This window comes from Myotis daubentonii, chromosome 9 (genome assembly GCF_963259705.1).
Source record: "Myotis daubentonii chromosome 9, mMyoDau2.1, whole genome shotgun sequence".
In the NCBI taxonomy this organism is placed as follows: Eukaryota; Metazoa; Chordata; class Mammalia; order Chiroptera; family Vespertilionidae; genus Myotis; species Myotis daubentonii.
In genome coordinates this window covers 49,543,868-49,559,958 of record NC_081848.1, presented here as the reverse complement: position 1 = coordinate 49,559,958, position 16,091 = coordinate 49,543,868, and the positions used below count along the sequence as shown (strand labels likewise).

The 16,091-nt window shown below is 36.9% G+C and overlaps 2 protein-coding genes across 9 annotated transcripts in view; one reads left to right on the top strand and one right to left on the bottom strand.

The window, feature by feature from the left end:
- The window catches only part of RNF141 (ring finger protein 141), a 40,141-nt gene that overhangs the window by 13,074 nt on the left and 10,976 nt on the right, over positions 1-16,091 (top strand). For 3 of the 5 annotated variants that reach the window (XM_059708895.1, XM_059708892.1, XM_059708893.1), the window contains exons 5-6: positions 1,359-1,466; positions 7,948-12,470. In XM_059708895.1, the coding sequence (XP_059564878.1) occupies positions 1,359-1,466; positions 7,948-8,098 (259 nt within the window). In that variant the 3' untranslated portion in view covers positions 8,099-12,470. Of the gene's footprint in view, positions 1-1,358; positions 1,467-7,947; positions 12,471-16,091 lie in introns of those variants that run through there. The other 2 variants (XM_059708896.1, XM_059708897.1) reach the window with 2 other exon arrangements.
- AMPD3 (adenosine monophosphate deaminase 3) overlaps positions 12,851-16,091 on the bottom strand; it is a 48,876-nt gene continuing 45,635 nt past the window's right edge. For all 4 annotated transcript variants that reach the window (XM_059708889.1, XM_059708890.1, XM_059708888.1 and 1 more), the window contains exons 14-15: positions 15,949-16,059; positions 12,851-14,931 (exon numbers count right to left, since the gene is read on the bottom strand). In XM_059708889.1, coding sequence (XP_059564872.1) covers positions 14,755-14,931; positions 15,949-16,059 — 288 coding nt within the window. In that variant the 3' untranslated portion in view covers positions 12,851-14,754. The remainder of the gene's footprint in view (positions 14,932-15,948; positions 16,060-16,091) is intronic.

Sequence of the window (16,091 nt, the reverse complement as noted above, 5' to 3'; positions counted from 1 at the left end):
TCCTTGCTATATTTAAGCAACCTTTTCTCTCAGTTTTCTTCCCAGAGCATCACGCCAGGCTCCTTGTTGAGTGCATGTGTGCACACACAGGTTTTTTTCTACCGTCACAGCTTTGTTTATTCACCTAGCATGTTCTCTGTCAAAATCCTAATCTTTCCAACAAGTTTGAAATACACTCATTTCCTCCTTTACTTCGCTCTTACTACATGTAATTCACATTTGATATTTGCTTATATTCTGTTTTATATTCAGATTGATGAATTTTAAAGTGACATCTCAATATCTTATGTACATACACTGGTATAAGCACAGCAGGGAATTAAAAACATGTTAGCAATAGCTTCTTCTTTTAAATTTATAGTCTAGTGGCTGTACATTGAAACATTCAATCTTTAAAAAAAGCAATACATGCCTGATGAACAAAATCTAACAGTCATAGAACAGCACAAAGGATAAAAACAAATTAAAATCACTTTAAGAAACATTTATTGAGAACCTAAGATAAACACCCTTTATTCAAAAAAATTTTAAGTTAATAGCCAGTAAACAGCCAGTTGAAATGCAACATGTAAGTTCTTTAATTAAGGCACATGTTGGTTTTGAGAACAGGCAGGTGATATTTTGAGCTGAGTTACTAATATTGGAGTTTACTGAACTCACAAAAGTATTCCAAGAAAGGAAAACACCACATGCAAAGGCACTTGGCCCATTCAGGGCACTCTAAAGGGTGGCTGGAGTAGAAGATTCAACATCTCTTTTCTTCCCAAGGTGAGAGAGCTCCTTGAGGACCAAGACTGTGCTTTCTGTCTCTTTTATATTTACTGTAGCACCCGATACTTAAGACTGAGGTATTTTTTCATTTATATGCTCATTATCAGCGTCAGCACAGGGAGACCCTGATGGCAAGATTCATATTTTAGAGTGCTTTGTATCCTGTATAGTGAATAAATCATTATTGGTTGAATTCACTTATATAAATTTAATATGATTTAAATGGGTTAAGCTATTTGCAGAAAGACCTGAATATTTCCAGGTTTTTTGTCCATATTTTCTTTTTAATCACTGTAGAATTTATCCCTTATCCAGTCTTTCTTTATAAAATTTGCCCCTCTTAGTACTTCTTCCCTAATATAATGCCTTCCCTAAAAAGTATGTTGATTTAGTGTGATATTGCATGAGTCATTTGCTTTATACTGAAGGCACATAGATGTTTGATATGCTTTTTCAGGTGATGGAAACAGTTTAAACCAACGGTTGCTAACCTTTCAGACCTCGCGGACCACCAGTTGGTGACCACTGGTTTAAACTGTAATGACAGCAGAGAATATCATTGTTCTAACTTAGCTTTCACTTTGCAGGGTGAAGCAGCTGACTGATGAAGAGGAGTGTTGTATCTGCATGGATGGTCGAGTTGACCTCATCCTGCCTTGTACTCACAGCTTTTGTCAGAAGTGCATTGATAAATGGTAAGTTATCTGGTGTCTTCATGGAATAGGCAAAGGTCAAATGGGAACATGTATATGAATAAAATTAAAAAAAATACAAAAATATTGTAGTTAAGTATTCTTAAGTACTTTGGATTTTATGACATGCCTCCTAATGGTTAAAAATATTTTTATTTTTATAACTAAAGTTTATAAAATGTGGGGGTGTATTTTAGTTTTAGCAGTTTACTTTTGCTGTAAGGAGATTTGTGCCTGACTTGAGTCTAGAATCACATCCACATCCATCTAGGTTTCCCTTTTTCTTATTTCTACATTGTTCCTTTATGTGTGGTTAGAAGAAATAATAATTGGATCTGGAGGGAACTTGAGAGATCAGCTGGTCAAGCTCATTAGTATTTTTTTAAAATATATTTTATTGATTTTTTACAGAGAGGAAGGGAGAGGGATAGAGAGTTAGAAACATCAATGAGTGAGAAGCATCGATCAGCTGCCTCCTGCACGCCCCCTACTGGGAATGTGCCCGCAGCCACGGTACATGCCCTTGACTGGAATCGAACCTGGGACCCTTGAGTCCGCAGGCTGATGCTCTATCCACTAAACCAAACCGGTTAGGGCAGTATTTTATAAATAAGAATCTCATTTAGGAGAATTTATAATTGATATACAATTAACTATACTTAAAGTACAGTTTGATGTTTTGACATGTGTACACATGCACAAAAACCATCTTCACTATACAGATAATGAACTAGTCCATCATCCCAAAAAGTTACCTTTGTGTCCTATTGTAAAATCTCCTTCCCACCCCTTCCTTCCAGTGCCCAGACAACCACTAATCTGCTCTCAGTCACTATAAAATAATTTGAATTTTCTAGAATTTTTATAACTGAAATCATATAGTATATAACCTATTTTTGTCTGACTTCTTTCATTCCGTATAATTATTTTGAGATTTATCTATGTTGTAGTATGTGTCAGTAGTTCCTTTTTTTTTTTTTTTTTTTAAATATATTTTACTGATTTTTCACAGAGAGGAAGGGAGAGAGATAGAGAGTCAGAAACATCGATGTGAGAGATACACCGATCAGCTGCCTCCTGCACATCTCCTACTGGGGAAGTGCCCGCAACCCAGGTACATGCCCTTGACCGGAATCGAACCTGGGACCTTTCAGTCCGCAGGCCGACGCTCTATCCGCTGAGCCAAACCGGCTTTGGCAGTAGTTCCTTTTTATTGCTGTGTAGTATTCATTGTATGGAAGTCACAGTTTATTTATCCATTTACTTGTTGATGGACATTGGGTTGTTTCCAATTTTTGGCTATTACAAATAAAGCTTTTTTTAACTTTGTATTTCTTTTTACAACGTTTCTTTTGCTAAAATAAATGGAAATGCAATCTCCAAATTTAGGAGCTAAAAACACTACTCTTTTTTACAGAAACTGCCCATCTATCCAAAAGTATAAAATCTAGATCTCTTCAAATATCAAGTGAAAGACATTTACCTTTATAATTATATAAGTAAAAAGTAAAACAATATTACAAAACCACTTTCACTTATAAGAAGGACAAGGTTTAGCACATACAGTCTTGGCAAGCTTGTGGCGAAACTGGCATTTTTATATATTGTTGCTCAGTATATAAATTGGGTACAACTGCTTTGGAGAACATTTTGGCAATATCTGTTAAATTAATATTTTTTAACCTTTAAAAGCAACTTTATTGAAGCATAACATACACACAATAAAATGTGACCATTTTACATATATATTTACATTTTAACAAATTTTTATAACTATGTAACCAACATGACAATCAAGATACAAAACATTCCCTTTCCCCAAAAAGTTTAGTACCTGTGATAAAGTCAATAATAGGAATCAGAGATCTTTGCTTATATTACAGTTGATACGAAAGTCACAGATACTTTCTTATCTCATCACGTAAATGTCATTTACTCTCTTCACTACTTTGAAATCATGGCAGTTTTCAAACTCACTAGCTTTACAAATAAAGCTTTCTATACATTTGTGGGCAAGACATTTTATGGACATATATTTTGGGGTTTTTTTTCTTGTATGAAAACCAAGAGTGGAATGGCTAGATCATCTGGTAGATATATGTTTAAATTTTTAAGAAACTGCCAACTGTTTTCCTCAGTGGTTGTACCATTTTACACTTCCACCAGCAATATATGAGAGCTGCAATTGCTCCACAACCTTGATGATACTTGGTTTGATCAGTCCTTTTAATTTTAGTCATTCTGTAGATGTGTAGTGTTACCACATTGTGGTTTTAATTTGCATTTCCCTATTAACAATGTTGAGCATCTTTTCATGTGCTTATTTACCATCCATATATCTTCTTTGGTGAAGTGTCCATTCCAAGTTTGAGAGTTCTTTATTTATTATGGATATACTAAAGCAGCGGTTGCCAACCTTTCAGACCTTGCAGACCACCAGTGGTCCGCGGACCACCAGTTGGCAACTGCTGTATTAGAGGACCGGTGCACAAAATTCGTGCATGGGTAGGATTCCTAGGCTGGCCAGCAATCAAGGCCAATCGGGGCCTTCCGACTGCTGGCCGGGACCTTCCTTTCCCAGCTGCTGGCTGCCGGCTGGGGCCTTCCTTCGTTCCATGCTGCCCCCTGGTGGTCATAGCCAGTGATCGAACTCCTGGTCTCCCAAACTCCCAAGGGGACAATTTGCGTATTAGGCTTTTAGATAGATAGATAGATAGATAGATAGGTAGGTAGGTAGGTAGGTAGGTAGGTAGGTAGGTAGGTAGATAGATAATCCTTTATCAAATATACACTGAGTGGTCAGATTATTATAACCGGCCAAATTATTATGACCACCCCATCAGTACTTCATTGACACTTCCAAAAATACTGAATATTGAAAACTAACTAAGCAAATACTCTCAAAGTTTTATTATTATTTGCATAACTAATTCACTTCATTGTACTGATGGGGTGTTCATAATAATCTGGCCAGTCATAATAATCTGGCCACTCATTGTATAATTTGCAAATATTTTCTCCCATTTTGTGATTTGCCTTTTCATTCTCTTAATATCTTCCAAAGAGTAGAAGTTTTTAATTTTGACAAGGTCCAGTGTTATCAGTTTGTGATTTATGGATAGTGATTTTAGTGTCATATCTAAGAAATCTTTATCTTCTGAAAATTTTATAAAGTTTTTAGGTTTTACATTTGGGACTATGATCCATTTTGAGTTAATTTTTTAATATGGTTTGAGGTATGGATCAAAATTCTCTTTTTACATATGGCTCCAGTTGCTCCATACCATTTTGTTGAAAAGACTGTATTCACTAAATTGCCTCTGCACCTTTGTTGAAAAGCAGTTGTTCAAATACATGTGAGTATATTTCTAGGTTCTGTTCTGGTCCACTGATCTATTCATCTATTTCACATCAATATTGCAATTATCTTGATTATTATCTAGCTTCTGTAAGTCTTAAAATCAGGAAGAGTTAGTCCTCAAACTTTCTTCTTTTTCAAGGTTGTTTTGACTGTGCTAGGCCTTTTGAATTTCAATATGAGTTTTAGAATCAACTGTCAATTTCTACAAAAGAAGTTGTAAGGATTTTGATTGGGATTGCGTTAAATAAATAGTCAATTTGGAGACTTGACTTAATAATATCCAGTCTTCCAATCCACAAAAACAGTTTATTTCTCCATTTACTTAGTCTTGTTTAATTTCTCTCATCAATTTTTGTAGTCTTCAGTGTTGCCTATCTTTGACAGATTCATCCCTAAGTACTTTGTTTCTTATACTATTTCAAATGGTATTTTTAAATTTCAGTTTATGATTTTTTGTTGCTAGTATATAGAAATAAAATAGATTTTTGTGTATCAATCTTGTATTCTGCAACCTTACTAAACTCATTTGTTAATTTTGATTTTTTTTGTAGGTCCTATAGGATTTTCTTGAATGTCTATTTAAACATCATTTTAAAAAATACTTTTTCTGGATAGAGAATTCTAAATTGATAGTATTTTTTTTTTCTCCAGTATTTTCATGATGTTGCTTTATTCTCATTTTTCTTGCATTGTCGCCTATGAAAAATCTCTATCATCCTTTTTTCCTATGTGGGTATTATACTTTTTTCCCTCTGGTTGCTTTTAATGTTGTTTTTCATTATCACTGGTTTTGAGTAGTTTGATTACGATGTGCCTTAGACTAGTCTTCTTCCCGTTCCTTGTGCTTAGGGTTCATTGAGTTTTTTAGAATTGTAGGTTTATGGTATCACCAATTTTGGAAATGTTACAGCCATTATTTCTCAAATATTTTTTTCTGTTCTCTCCCCTCTCCTTTTGGGACTGCAGCTACACATATAGACCATTTGAAGTTGTCCCACAGTTCAGTGACGCTATTTTATTTATTTATTTATTTTTTAGTCATTTTCTCTGTTTGAATAATTAATACTGCAATGCCTTTTCAAATTACTAATCTTTTTTCCTACACTGCCTAACTTGCCATTAATTCCCATCCAGTATATTTATTACTTCAGATATTATAGTTTTCATCTCTAAAAGTTTGAGTTTTTTAATATCTTCCATGTCTCTAACTTAATGTGTTTGGTCTTTCCTCTAGTTCTTTTTAAAATATATGGAATATGGTTATCATAACCTTTCCTTTTCTTCTCTGCTAATTCTAACATCTGTGTCAGTTCCTGATTGGTTTTGACTGATTTTTCTCCTCATTTTGGGTTGTATTTTTCTGCTTCTTTTTTTTTGCCTGGTAGTTCTTGATTGGGTGCCAGACATTGTGATTTTTACCTTTTTGGGTGCTGGATATTTTTATATTACTATAAATATTCTTGAGCTTTGTTCTGGGATATAGTTACTTGGAAACAATTTGATCCTTTTGGGTCTTGTTTTTATAATTTGTTAGGCAGGACTAGAGCAGTGTTTAGTTTAGAACACATTATGTCCCACTAATGAGGCAAGACCTTTCAGAGTACTCCATGCTGTGAATTATGAGGTTTTCCAGTCTGGCTGGTGGGAACAGGCAATATCCCAGGCCCTTTGTGAGTTTTGGGTACTGTCCTCTCAAATACTTCTGGGTGATTCTTCAGCCTGGAGTAGTTTCCTCACATGCACACACTCTGCTGAATATAGGGCAGTGGTTCTCAACCTTCTTAATGCCGCGACCCTTTAATACAGTTCCTCATGTTGTGGTGACCCCCAACCATAAAATTATTTTCGTTGCTACTTCATAACTGCAATTTTGCTACTGTTATGAATCGTAATGTAAATATCTGATATGCAGGATGTATTTTCATTGTTACAAATTGAACATGATTAAAGCATAGTGATTAATCACAAAAACAATATGTAGTTATATATGTGTTTTCTGATGGTCTTAGGCGACCCCTGTGAAAGGGTCGCTCGACCCCCAAAGGGGTCGCAACCCACAGGTTGAGAACCGCTGCCTAGGGAGACCATCTGTAGATTCGGGAGTTCTCCCTTTGTGCAACTTTCTCCACACCAGTTTCTCTGCCATGTAACTCGGAGCTGCCTTAGCTTCCCGAGACTCTCAGCTCTGTTCCTTCAACTAGGGAAGGAGCCTGCCAAGTTCCACCTGGGTTCCCCCTGCTTATTCTGTGGCCTAGAAACTCTCAAGGCAGTAAGCTGGGGCAGTTGTAGGGCTCACCTTCTTTGCTTCCCACCTCTCAGGGATTATTGTCCTTTGTTGTCTGGTCCCTATTGGCCTGAAGCAGAAGTTGATTGTTTTAAAATTGTGACTTGTACACAGAAGAGCACACATAATTATCTTTGTAAACTATCTCTCTCTGAGGAATCAGAAAGGAATCTGAATAATATATGCCAGCTCTAGCTTTCACATTTAGTTTTTGAAACAGATTTCTTAGTTTTGTACTACAGCCAAAGAGCAATTGATATAATTTAATTACTTTGGTCTCAGATTGCACTGAGAGATGAAGAGAAAAGCATTCTCCCTGCATGACATGTTTCTGGCTCAAATATGGTAGTTTAGAAATTTCCAAATTAATGTTTGTCAAGACAAAAACATCCCTTTGAAAAACATAATCTTATTTAAGTGATCATATGTGAGCTCTTTTTCTATCAGGAAAATTATTCTGCATGTAAAGTTATCTTTTATTTTAAATCTTGAATTCTTCCATTTTGTTGTTTGTAGTGGCAGAAGAAAGGAATAAACCTAAATGTTCTTCTGTGGGAGACTAAATAAATGATGGCCTATTCATACAATGCATGTTTAAAAGAATAGACGACTCTAACATGCACTGATACATAATGGCCCACAGGACATACTGATGAACTGATAGTGGTTGCCCCTGGGGATAAGAATTAAAGATTGGGCTGGAGGGAGAGATTTATTTTTCACTGTATACTTTTATGCTGTTTACTTTTTTATAAACCATATATATGTATTACTTTTTAAACAAACCTGTTTTTAAAAAAGAGGAAAAAGAACTGTTCTTTAATCGACTTCTCTAACAGGAGTGATCGACACAGGAATTGCCCTATTTGTCGCCTGCAGATGACTGGAGCAAATGAATCTTGGGTGGTGTCAGATGCGCCCACTGAAGATGATATGGCTAACTATATTCTTAACATGGCTGATGAGGCAGGCCAGCCCCACAGACCATGACCTTGAGTGAAGTATTTTGTTGCTATTGTGGGCTACAAACATGTGGGTCATGGGGAAAGAATGCAGGCACCGAGAACTCACTTTCCCCCACCCTCTTATTTTCGCTTTCCTGACAATTTGTCCCATTTCTTTTAATTAACTTTTCATGTCTTCCATTTATGGTAAATTAAAACTTGCTACTGTTCTAGACCATTATTTTCCTATTATTTATCTGTTCTAATATAGCTTATTAGAACTAATTGCTCTTGAATCCTTTGCTGCAGTGACAGCAACATTTCCAGAGGCTTCTGAAACACTACTATTTTTCAGGGTAGGAGCATTCTGGAATAACCATAAACCCTGGCCAGAGTGGCCCAGTGGTTAGAGTGTCCCGTGCACCAAAGGGTCTCAGGTTTGATTCCCAGTCAGGGCACATACCCAGGTTTCGGGTTTGATCCTCAGTCAGGGCACATATGGGAGGCAACCAATCGATGTTTCTCACATCGATGTTTATCTATCTCCCTCTCCCCTTTCTCTCTCTCTCTCTTGAATCAATGAAAAATGTATCCTCGCGTGAGGATTAAATAAATAAATAAATAAGTAAATAAAATAAACCATGAATGTTAAAAAGTTGTAGCCATCTGAGAGAAAATTTTATATGACTGAAAATGTAGAATACGTCAAAGTGCATGTTACTACTTAAATTAGTTTTTCTGCTGGAATCTAAGGAGTATGTATGCCCCCTTGTGGTTAATTATTGCTCCTTTAATAATTATTACTTGAAATGATCCACAGTTATTTCATAACTTTAGCTGTGTGTTTAAAACTACATATTTTTTATTTAAAAGCCTTTTTTTCTCCCTCATACTGTATAATTTGGGTGAAGACTAAAAGTTGGGTGTGATTTTGCCTTATAAATGAATTTCTGCTGGGGAATCTTCTAGAAATGCTTTTCCACAGCTGGGGAACTGTTCTAAATAGCTTTTGATAAAGTTCATGCGTCTTGGAGTTTCAGAAGGAAATTTTTATCACAGATCCTAAATGGTATATGTCCAAATTATGGTGAATCATTCAATATTAGTTTATGGTGCTTTTATTTTAACTTGAAAGTATCTTACTGAGGCCAAGTCCTCAGACTTCTTAGATTAAGAAAGAAGAAAATAGGATAAAGCCTTTAACCATAAGTACATAAAACACCTCTGAAAATTAGGAGATAATTTGGTTTTCTTGTGGTTCATTCCACTTCCTTTCAAATACTTTGAAGGAATTATGTTCAGTGGCATGTCAACCATTTTTTAAAATTTTACTTAAAAAGTAAATTTTTGTTTTATGTTAAACATTATGATGTCAGCATATAATAAAATTAGGGCCTGATGTCTTCTTTTAAAAGAATGTTAACATTCCATGTAACTTTTCTGACCTGTTAGTAAGTTACAAATATATTCGGAAGTACCAAAGTATACAATTTAAGTTGCTTCATATTGATGGCAAAATTTTTAGATACTAGGATTTTTCATAGGCATGCAAATTAAAAAATTCATTTCTAAGCAAAATGTCTAACCAAATATGGCTTGATTTTTACCCCCAAAATACTGATAATGAATTGGTTGATATTCATGATGGGGGCAGATCAGTACCAAACAGCTAAACACTCACTGGATGTTTATGCAGAGTACCGAGGGCTCTATCACATCAACCTGGCGATGCCTTTTATGGTCATGTGACCTTGGGAAAGTCCCTTCGTCTGGTTTGTAGGCTCATACTTTAGAAACAGACTTTATTTTTGGTTTTCACACTTTTATTTCAGCAGTAAAATCTTTTTTTTCCAAGTAAAATCTTACTCAGAACCCCTAGCTACATGTGCTGCATGTGCATGCATGCACACACACCCCCTACACCACTTTATAAATCTTATTTTATTAATATAAATTTCTTTATGTAAACTTCAATTACTATAATACTAAATATTATAAAGCCAATCAATGAAAACATGTATTAATGCATTGGTGATATCCAATGTATTAGAATTTTGGTGAGTAACAGAGTTAGTTATATGATGGAACTTGTTTTTTAAAGTAATTTTTTACCAAAATAAATTTTTTTAAATTAAATTCAGGTCAAATTTGCAAAACCCTGACTCTTCTCCATGATCATTAGTATTCTATGGAACATATTTTGAAAACCTTGGGATAGATGATCCCCTAATATCTTTTTCAGCTCTAAGATTTTAAATCCTATGGATTAGACTTACTGAGTCCAGATCAGATTGCCTAATTTAAGAATGTTTCTGAAAATGAGCAAAGTTGCTTTACAGATTTCTGGATCTTTCCCAGGTATAGCCAGTGATTTTATCCCTCCGAATCCTTCACCTTTCAAGGAATTATCTAACACTGAGAACAGAAACTTGATATTGCCCAAACCTTTTTACTTTTCAGTATGAGCTCCAAGACACTAACTGATCTACTGTGAAACAAAATGTTTTTATTAGCCTTATCTAATAAATGAGCACTTTTTGCTCACTTCATTAAACTGGGTGATAATTCTTTAGATGTGAATATTAGGTATGTTATAATAACTAATCATAAAAAGTTGTAAATGTGTTAATGGATGAAATGTACTTTTTGTATTCTGTACAGCTTTGTCTTTTTTAATTATGAAGTACTTAAATGCACTTACTATGATAGGAAGTATAATGTGTGCCTTCTAGGATTTGTGAAATGGTTTCATGAACTCTAAGGAATTTATTTTATTTTATGTTGTAAAGTTTTCCCTATCCTAACTCAATAACAAAGGGTTGACTCATATTACAGTGCTATAAAATTTTAGTTTAAGAAAATAGATTTGACTACTGAATTTAGAAGTGGAGAATAATAGTATCTGTTTTATTTTAGGATAAACTGATATATTGTGCAATAAATAATCTTTAACAAGTAAATTTTAGTTCATTGAAGAGGTTTTTTCTTATCATGTAGTTTCACATTCTCATGTGCCAAATGCTTATATTCCTTAAAGGACTATTTTGTGTTGTGCTCTGGGGGGTTGTGATGTTTGTGTACTATGTGTTAAAATTCATTTCAAATTGGACTCAATTTTCTTATACCTAATATATATCTGAGTAATAAGGCTTCTTGAAAGTACCTTTTGGTTCAGTGATTTTTAACAATGGTAAGTTGGATTTATTAAAAGGAAGTCTGAAGAATTTGCATTTTACTGGTTTCTTCTTCATTAAATCAGGCTTATCCAGGAATAAGAAAACTACTTGGAGGTTAGGGAAATCAGCTGATCACCCATATTTATGCTGGACAACACAATGACACTATAACAAACAGTTTACAGCAGACTTTCATTTTTCTTTCTTATCTTTTAAAAATAATTGATAAAATATTCCATCCTATGACAGTTTTTTAAAATATTTTTATTTTTTATTGATTTCAGAGAGGAAGGGAGAGGGAGAGAGAGATAGAAACATTAATGATGAGAGAGAATAATCAATTGGCTGCCTCCTGCACACCCTACACGGGATCGAACCTGCAACCCAGGCATGTGCCCTGACCGGGAATCAAACCGTGACCTCCTGGTTCATAGGTCGACGCTCAACCACTGAGCGACACCGGCAGGACCTTATAACAGTTTTGATCTTTACCTTGTAAAATCATTTCTAAGATAAAATTAATGTAATTAGAGAAGCATAGTAGAATTTTAGTGCTGAGAAGTGAAAAGCCATTTATAAGGAGTGGTAGTTTATAATTAAATTTACTAATATATGTCATCATGGAGAACACATTTTGGTCTCAAAAGACATAAAAGCCTCCAGCTATATTTTAATCTTGCAGCTGTGTATAGTCTTACTCTCCGGCACCCTCTGTCTTTCTGTTAAGATATTTATTTAGAGGTTGAGGGTGTGAAAATTCCTGAGGAACTATATCTGTCTGATTAGTGTTCCTTTTATTGTAGTTAGTTACACTTGTTCTTTATAATAGTCATTGTTCAGGTATAGAATACGTAGGTATATTATCAACATAGCTCTTTCAGCTGTGCCTAAAAATCCAGAAAAAGATGAATATTGTTTCACCTACACAGCACTCAGAAACAAGTAAAGTGAAAAGCCAGAGGGGTGGTTTGCGATTCTGCTTTAATCCAGGATATGAGGAAGTGAAGGCCCAGGACAGGCCTTGGTAAATACCAACCTAGAAGTTGTGATTTGTTTTCATGAGACAAAAAGCAATGACACTGATAATTTCAGCAATGCAGTTTGAAGTAACACATAATGTGAAGTTGAGCCTTTTAGAGTAAGGGATAACATACTCACAAACTGTTGTTTTAGAAACATGGGATAGTACACAATTACCTTTGATTCCAGCTGTGAACGTGAAAGTAGGATTCCCCCTCCCCCCCACCCAAAAAAAGGCCAGTTACGTACAATGATGTAATAAAAGTTCAAAGGGCTATAGGAAAAGGAAGGTGTCTGAAAAGTTTACAGGACAGGTAAAATTTCTGCAGTAAGTGCTGGCTGAACAGATTAAAGTAATACCATGGAAAGGGAAATGAGCAGGCATGGCAGAAGTTAGAGAGGAAGACAGCAAAGGTTTACTTTCTGGGCTAGTGAGCTCCAGCTTGAAATTTTTTTGTTTCCTAGTGAATGTCATCCATGTCTCAGCCTTAGTTAAAAATGAATTAGTAGTTATTGATAGCTTTCCCTGATGCCCAGTCTTGTCTTACAGTAAAAAACTTAAACATTTGCTTTAAATGGTATTAAGTTGAAATAGTTTTAAATTATGGAGCCGTAGTCCTAACAGACTTTATTTAATAATTACAAACAAATACTTGATACAGATAAAATAACAATGAAAAACTGTACAATGCTTGCAATGATAGGCAAATGTATACAAATGGGAAATTTTCAAAAATAATAAATGTCTAAAATAATGCCAGGTTTTCATTCAATTTCTTGATTAGTGATAAGATAGCATATATGTTTGCCTAGTTAAAAAGAAAACACTACACTTATTGTTCTGTTGACCAGTGGGGGGGACATGCATTATAAAATAAAGTCACAGGACAAGAAAATCTGAAGTCAAATAAGCATTTTCACAGGCAAAAATAGGATTCTTCCAATCTCATGATTCAGGACTTCCCATAGTCTGCATTTGCTCACAGAAATAAACAAGAAGGTCCTTGAACAGCTTGTGTATTAAGAGCACATATTCTTAAAAGGTTGCCAAAAGAGAAAGTCATTTATTCAACATACATTTATTGAGCACCTACTATGTACCAGGCACTAGTAACACAGATGAAGAGTACATTGGTAAAGCTTAAATTCAGACTGGTCTTAAAAAATACTTTCTACCTGTCCCCTGGGACCACTTACATTTTGGGAAAAAGTCCGTGTGTTAGGTAAGGGACAAAGAAAAAATGCACCGGGTTATAGTGATAAAAGTTAGAACTTTTGTGAGGCCTTGTGGAATAGTGGAGAAAGGGCTGGATTAGGAGTGGGGAAACCTAGTTCTAGTCCTATTACTTACTAGCTGTGTGACCTTAAGTAAATCTCACTTCTCTGGCCCTAATTTTCCATAAGTAAAATGATAATTGGGCTACAATCATTCATAGAATATTAGAGCCAAAAGGGAACAGAGATTATCTAGTCTGGTGCTTTTCAAAGTACTTCAAATAAAAATATGTAGAAGTCCCATTGAAGAAGCAAAGGTAACACCCAGAACCTCACTCCCCTGCCCTCTCCCACCCGGAAATTGGGAGGGGGATTCAAGACCTCCATTTGAAAACCTCTCATCTAATCCAAACCCTCACTTTTCAGATGAGGAAACCAAGACACCGAATAGGAGGGACTGTTTCAATGTGCACATTTGGCTTCCTAAATAGGAAGGAGGGAGGAGGGCTAAATAAAACAGTTTTAAAAAATTCATCAAAAATGGAGAAAAAAAAGGTTTTTTGTTGTTTTGTTAATCCTCACGAGGATATGTTTTTCCCATTGATTTTAGAGAGAGTAGAAAAGAGGGGAGGAAGAGAGAGAGAAAAACATTGATGTGAAAGAGCCACATCAATTGGTTGCCTCCTGCACACTCAACTGGGGCAAGGAACCTGCAACCCAGGTACATGCCCTTGACCGGAATCGACCCCACAACCCTTCAGTTCAGGGGCCGACACTCTCCACTGAGCACACCGGCCAGAGCAGAAGTTATCTATTTTAATTCTCTCAAAGTAGCTCCTTATGACAGGGAGCTTTGAAATTGATTTTGTTTAAGGCAGCCAGAGGCCGAAATGAACAACTACCACAAAGACTGTACGGCCAACAGCGGACTCTGGCAGAAAACCACACAGACCCCATGTCAGTAGCCACTTGATCCGTGGAAGATCCTGGCCCTAGCAGTGCAAGCACTAGCGGTTTCAAGAGAAAGATTTGGAAAATTAGGAATGAGTACAGACAACTGTCTATCTCCCAGATCCCCAAGGAGCAGTCACCACCTATTACTCAGAAATACTAACAGAAGTGGACATGTCGGGTCTTAAAGTGAACGGTACAACCAAAATCACTAGGTTTGAAGGTTCTTCAGAGGCATCCTCTCCCGGGAGGAAAGTCCTAGTGTGGTATCTTGACCACCGTTAATCACAGCAGGCGTGAAATTAAACCAGAAAGTTAAAATGCATGTCCAGTGCTCGACCTACTTGGTCAGGGCTGTGATCTGTTCTGATTTCATGGCATCAGACAGGAAGCTGAGCTCATTGCATAAGGTCTCGTATCGGAATGCCATCCGGATCTGAGCAACGTTTGTCTTTCGAATATCATTTCCTTCAGGTCCTTCTTTATAATAATTTTGTCCCAGAAACTTCTGCTTTTCCTGTGGCCCAAGAGAAATACAAGTCAAACAGTACACCTTAGATTCCGTTCTCTAGCCACACGGCAGCTCTGGCATTCAGCCACACCAAATCAGACGTCCCCCATCTGGGCATCTTTCCCCATGGGGCTCTTACGACTTTCCTCCTGGCACCCATGTCCTCAGGGATGTCACCCTGACAACCACATTCACTCCCTTCATCTCTGACTATGCCTCCTTGATCAGAAAGGACAGATTCCTGCTGGTGAGGAATATGGCAAGGTGAAGACTCTTAAGAAGTCCCTCCTCAGAGCTGGCAAAGGCAGACAGTCGGGAGTTTGGGGAGAGCCAGTCCAAGGAACCGAGTGCACACACTGAACCTGCAGCCTTTAACTCCTCTGCATCAGCATCAAAAGAGCAACACCGATGCAGCCCTGTTCCTGTACCAGCAACGTCACCCAGAGGAACCCGGGACCTGCGCCACCAGAGCAATGATTCTCAGCCCTGCACGTCAGAATCACCCAGGAGGCTGTAAGAAGCTACTGATGTCCAGGTCCCATCCCTAGAGTTTCTTATTCAACCTGGGTTCTCCTCCTCTAGTCAAAAAATACCGAGGGCCTAGTGTGTGCCAGGGCTATTCTAGGCCGAGGGATATAATGCTGAACAAAACAGCCTTTGCCCTAATGGAATGTACATTCCAGAGGGAAAGACATAAAAACACGTAGCTACATATCACAACATCAGTAATAATATTATGAAGGAAAGAGTAAATGGACAGAGAAAGGTAAGTGTGTCTATTGCTGAATGGGTGGTCAGGGAAGGCCTCTGAGGAGGTGACATTTGAGTAGAGGTCTGGAAAAGGTGACAGAGCAACCAGGAAAATTTGGAAGTCTCCTCCCCGGGGTTCTCCCCTAGAACATGTGACAGAGACCCTGCCTGTCCCCTTCATCACTGATGCCAGAGCCTAGAAAGTACCGGGTCAACAGGCATTCACTGTGCACGTGCTGAAAGGCCAGGAGGGACAGCGCCGCCACACCGTACCTGATGTGAGAGGCCGCTCTGCAGCACGCTGTTCCTGGCGATCTCACACAGGTCACACGTGCTCAGCTTCCACACTTGGGCAGCAATTGCATATTCTTCCATAAGTGCTTCCTAGATTCCCCCAAAAGTGAATGTATTAGATG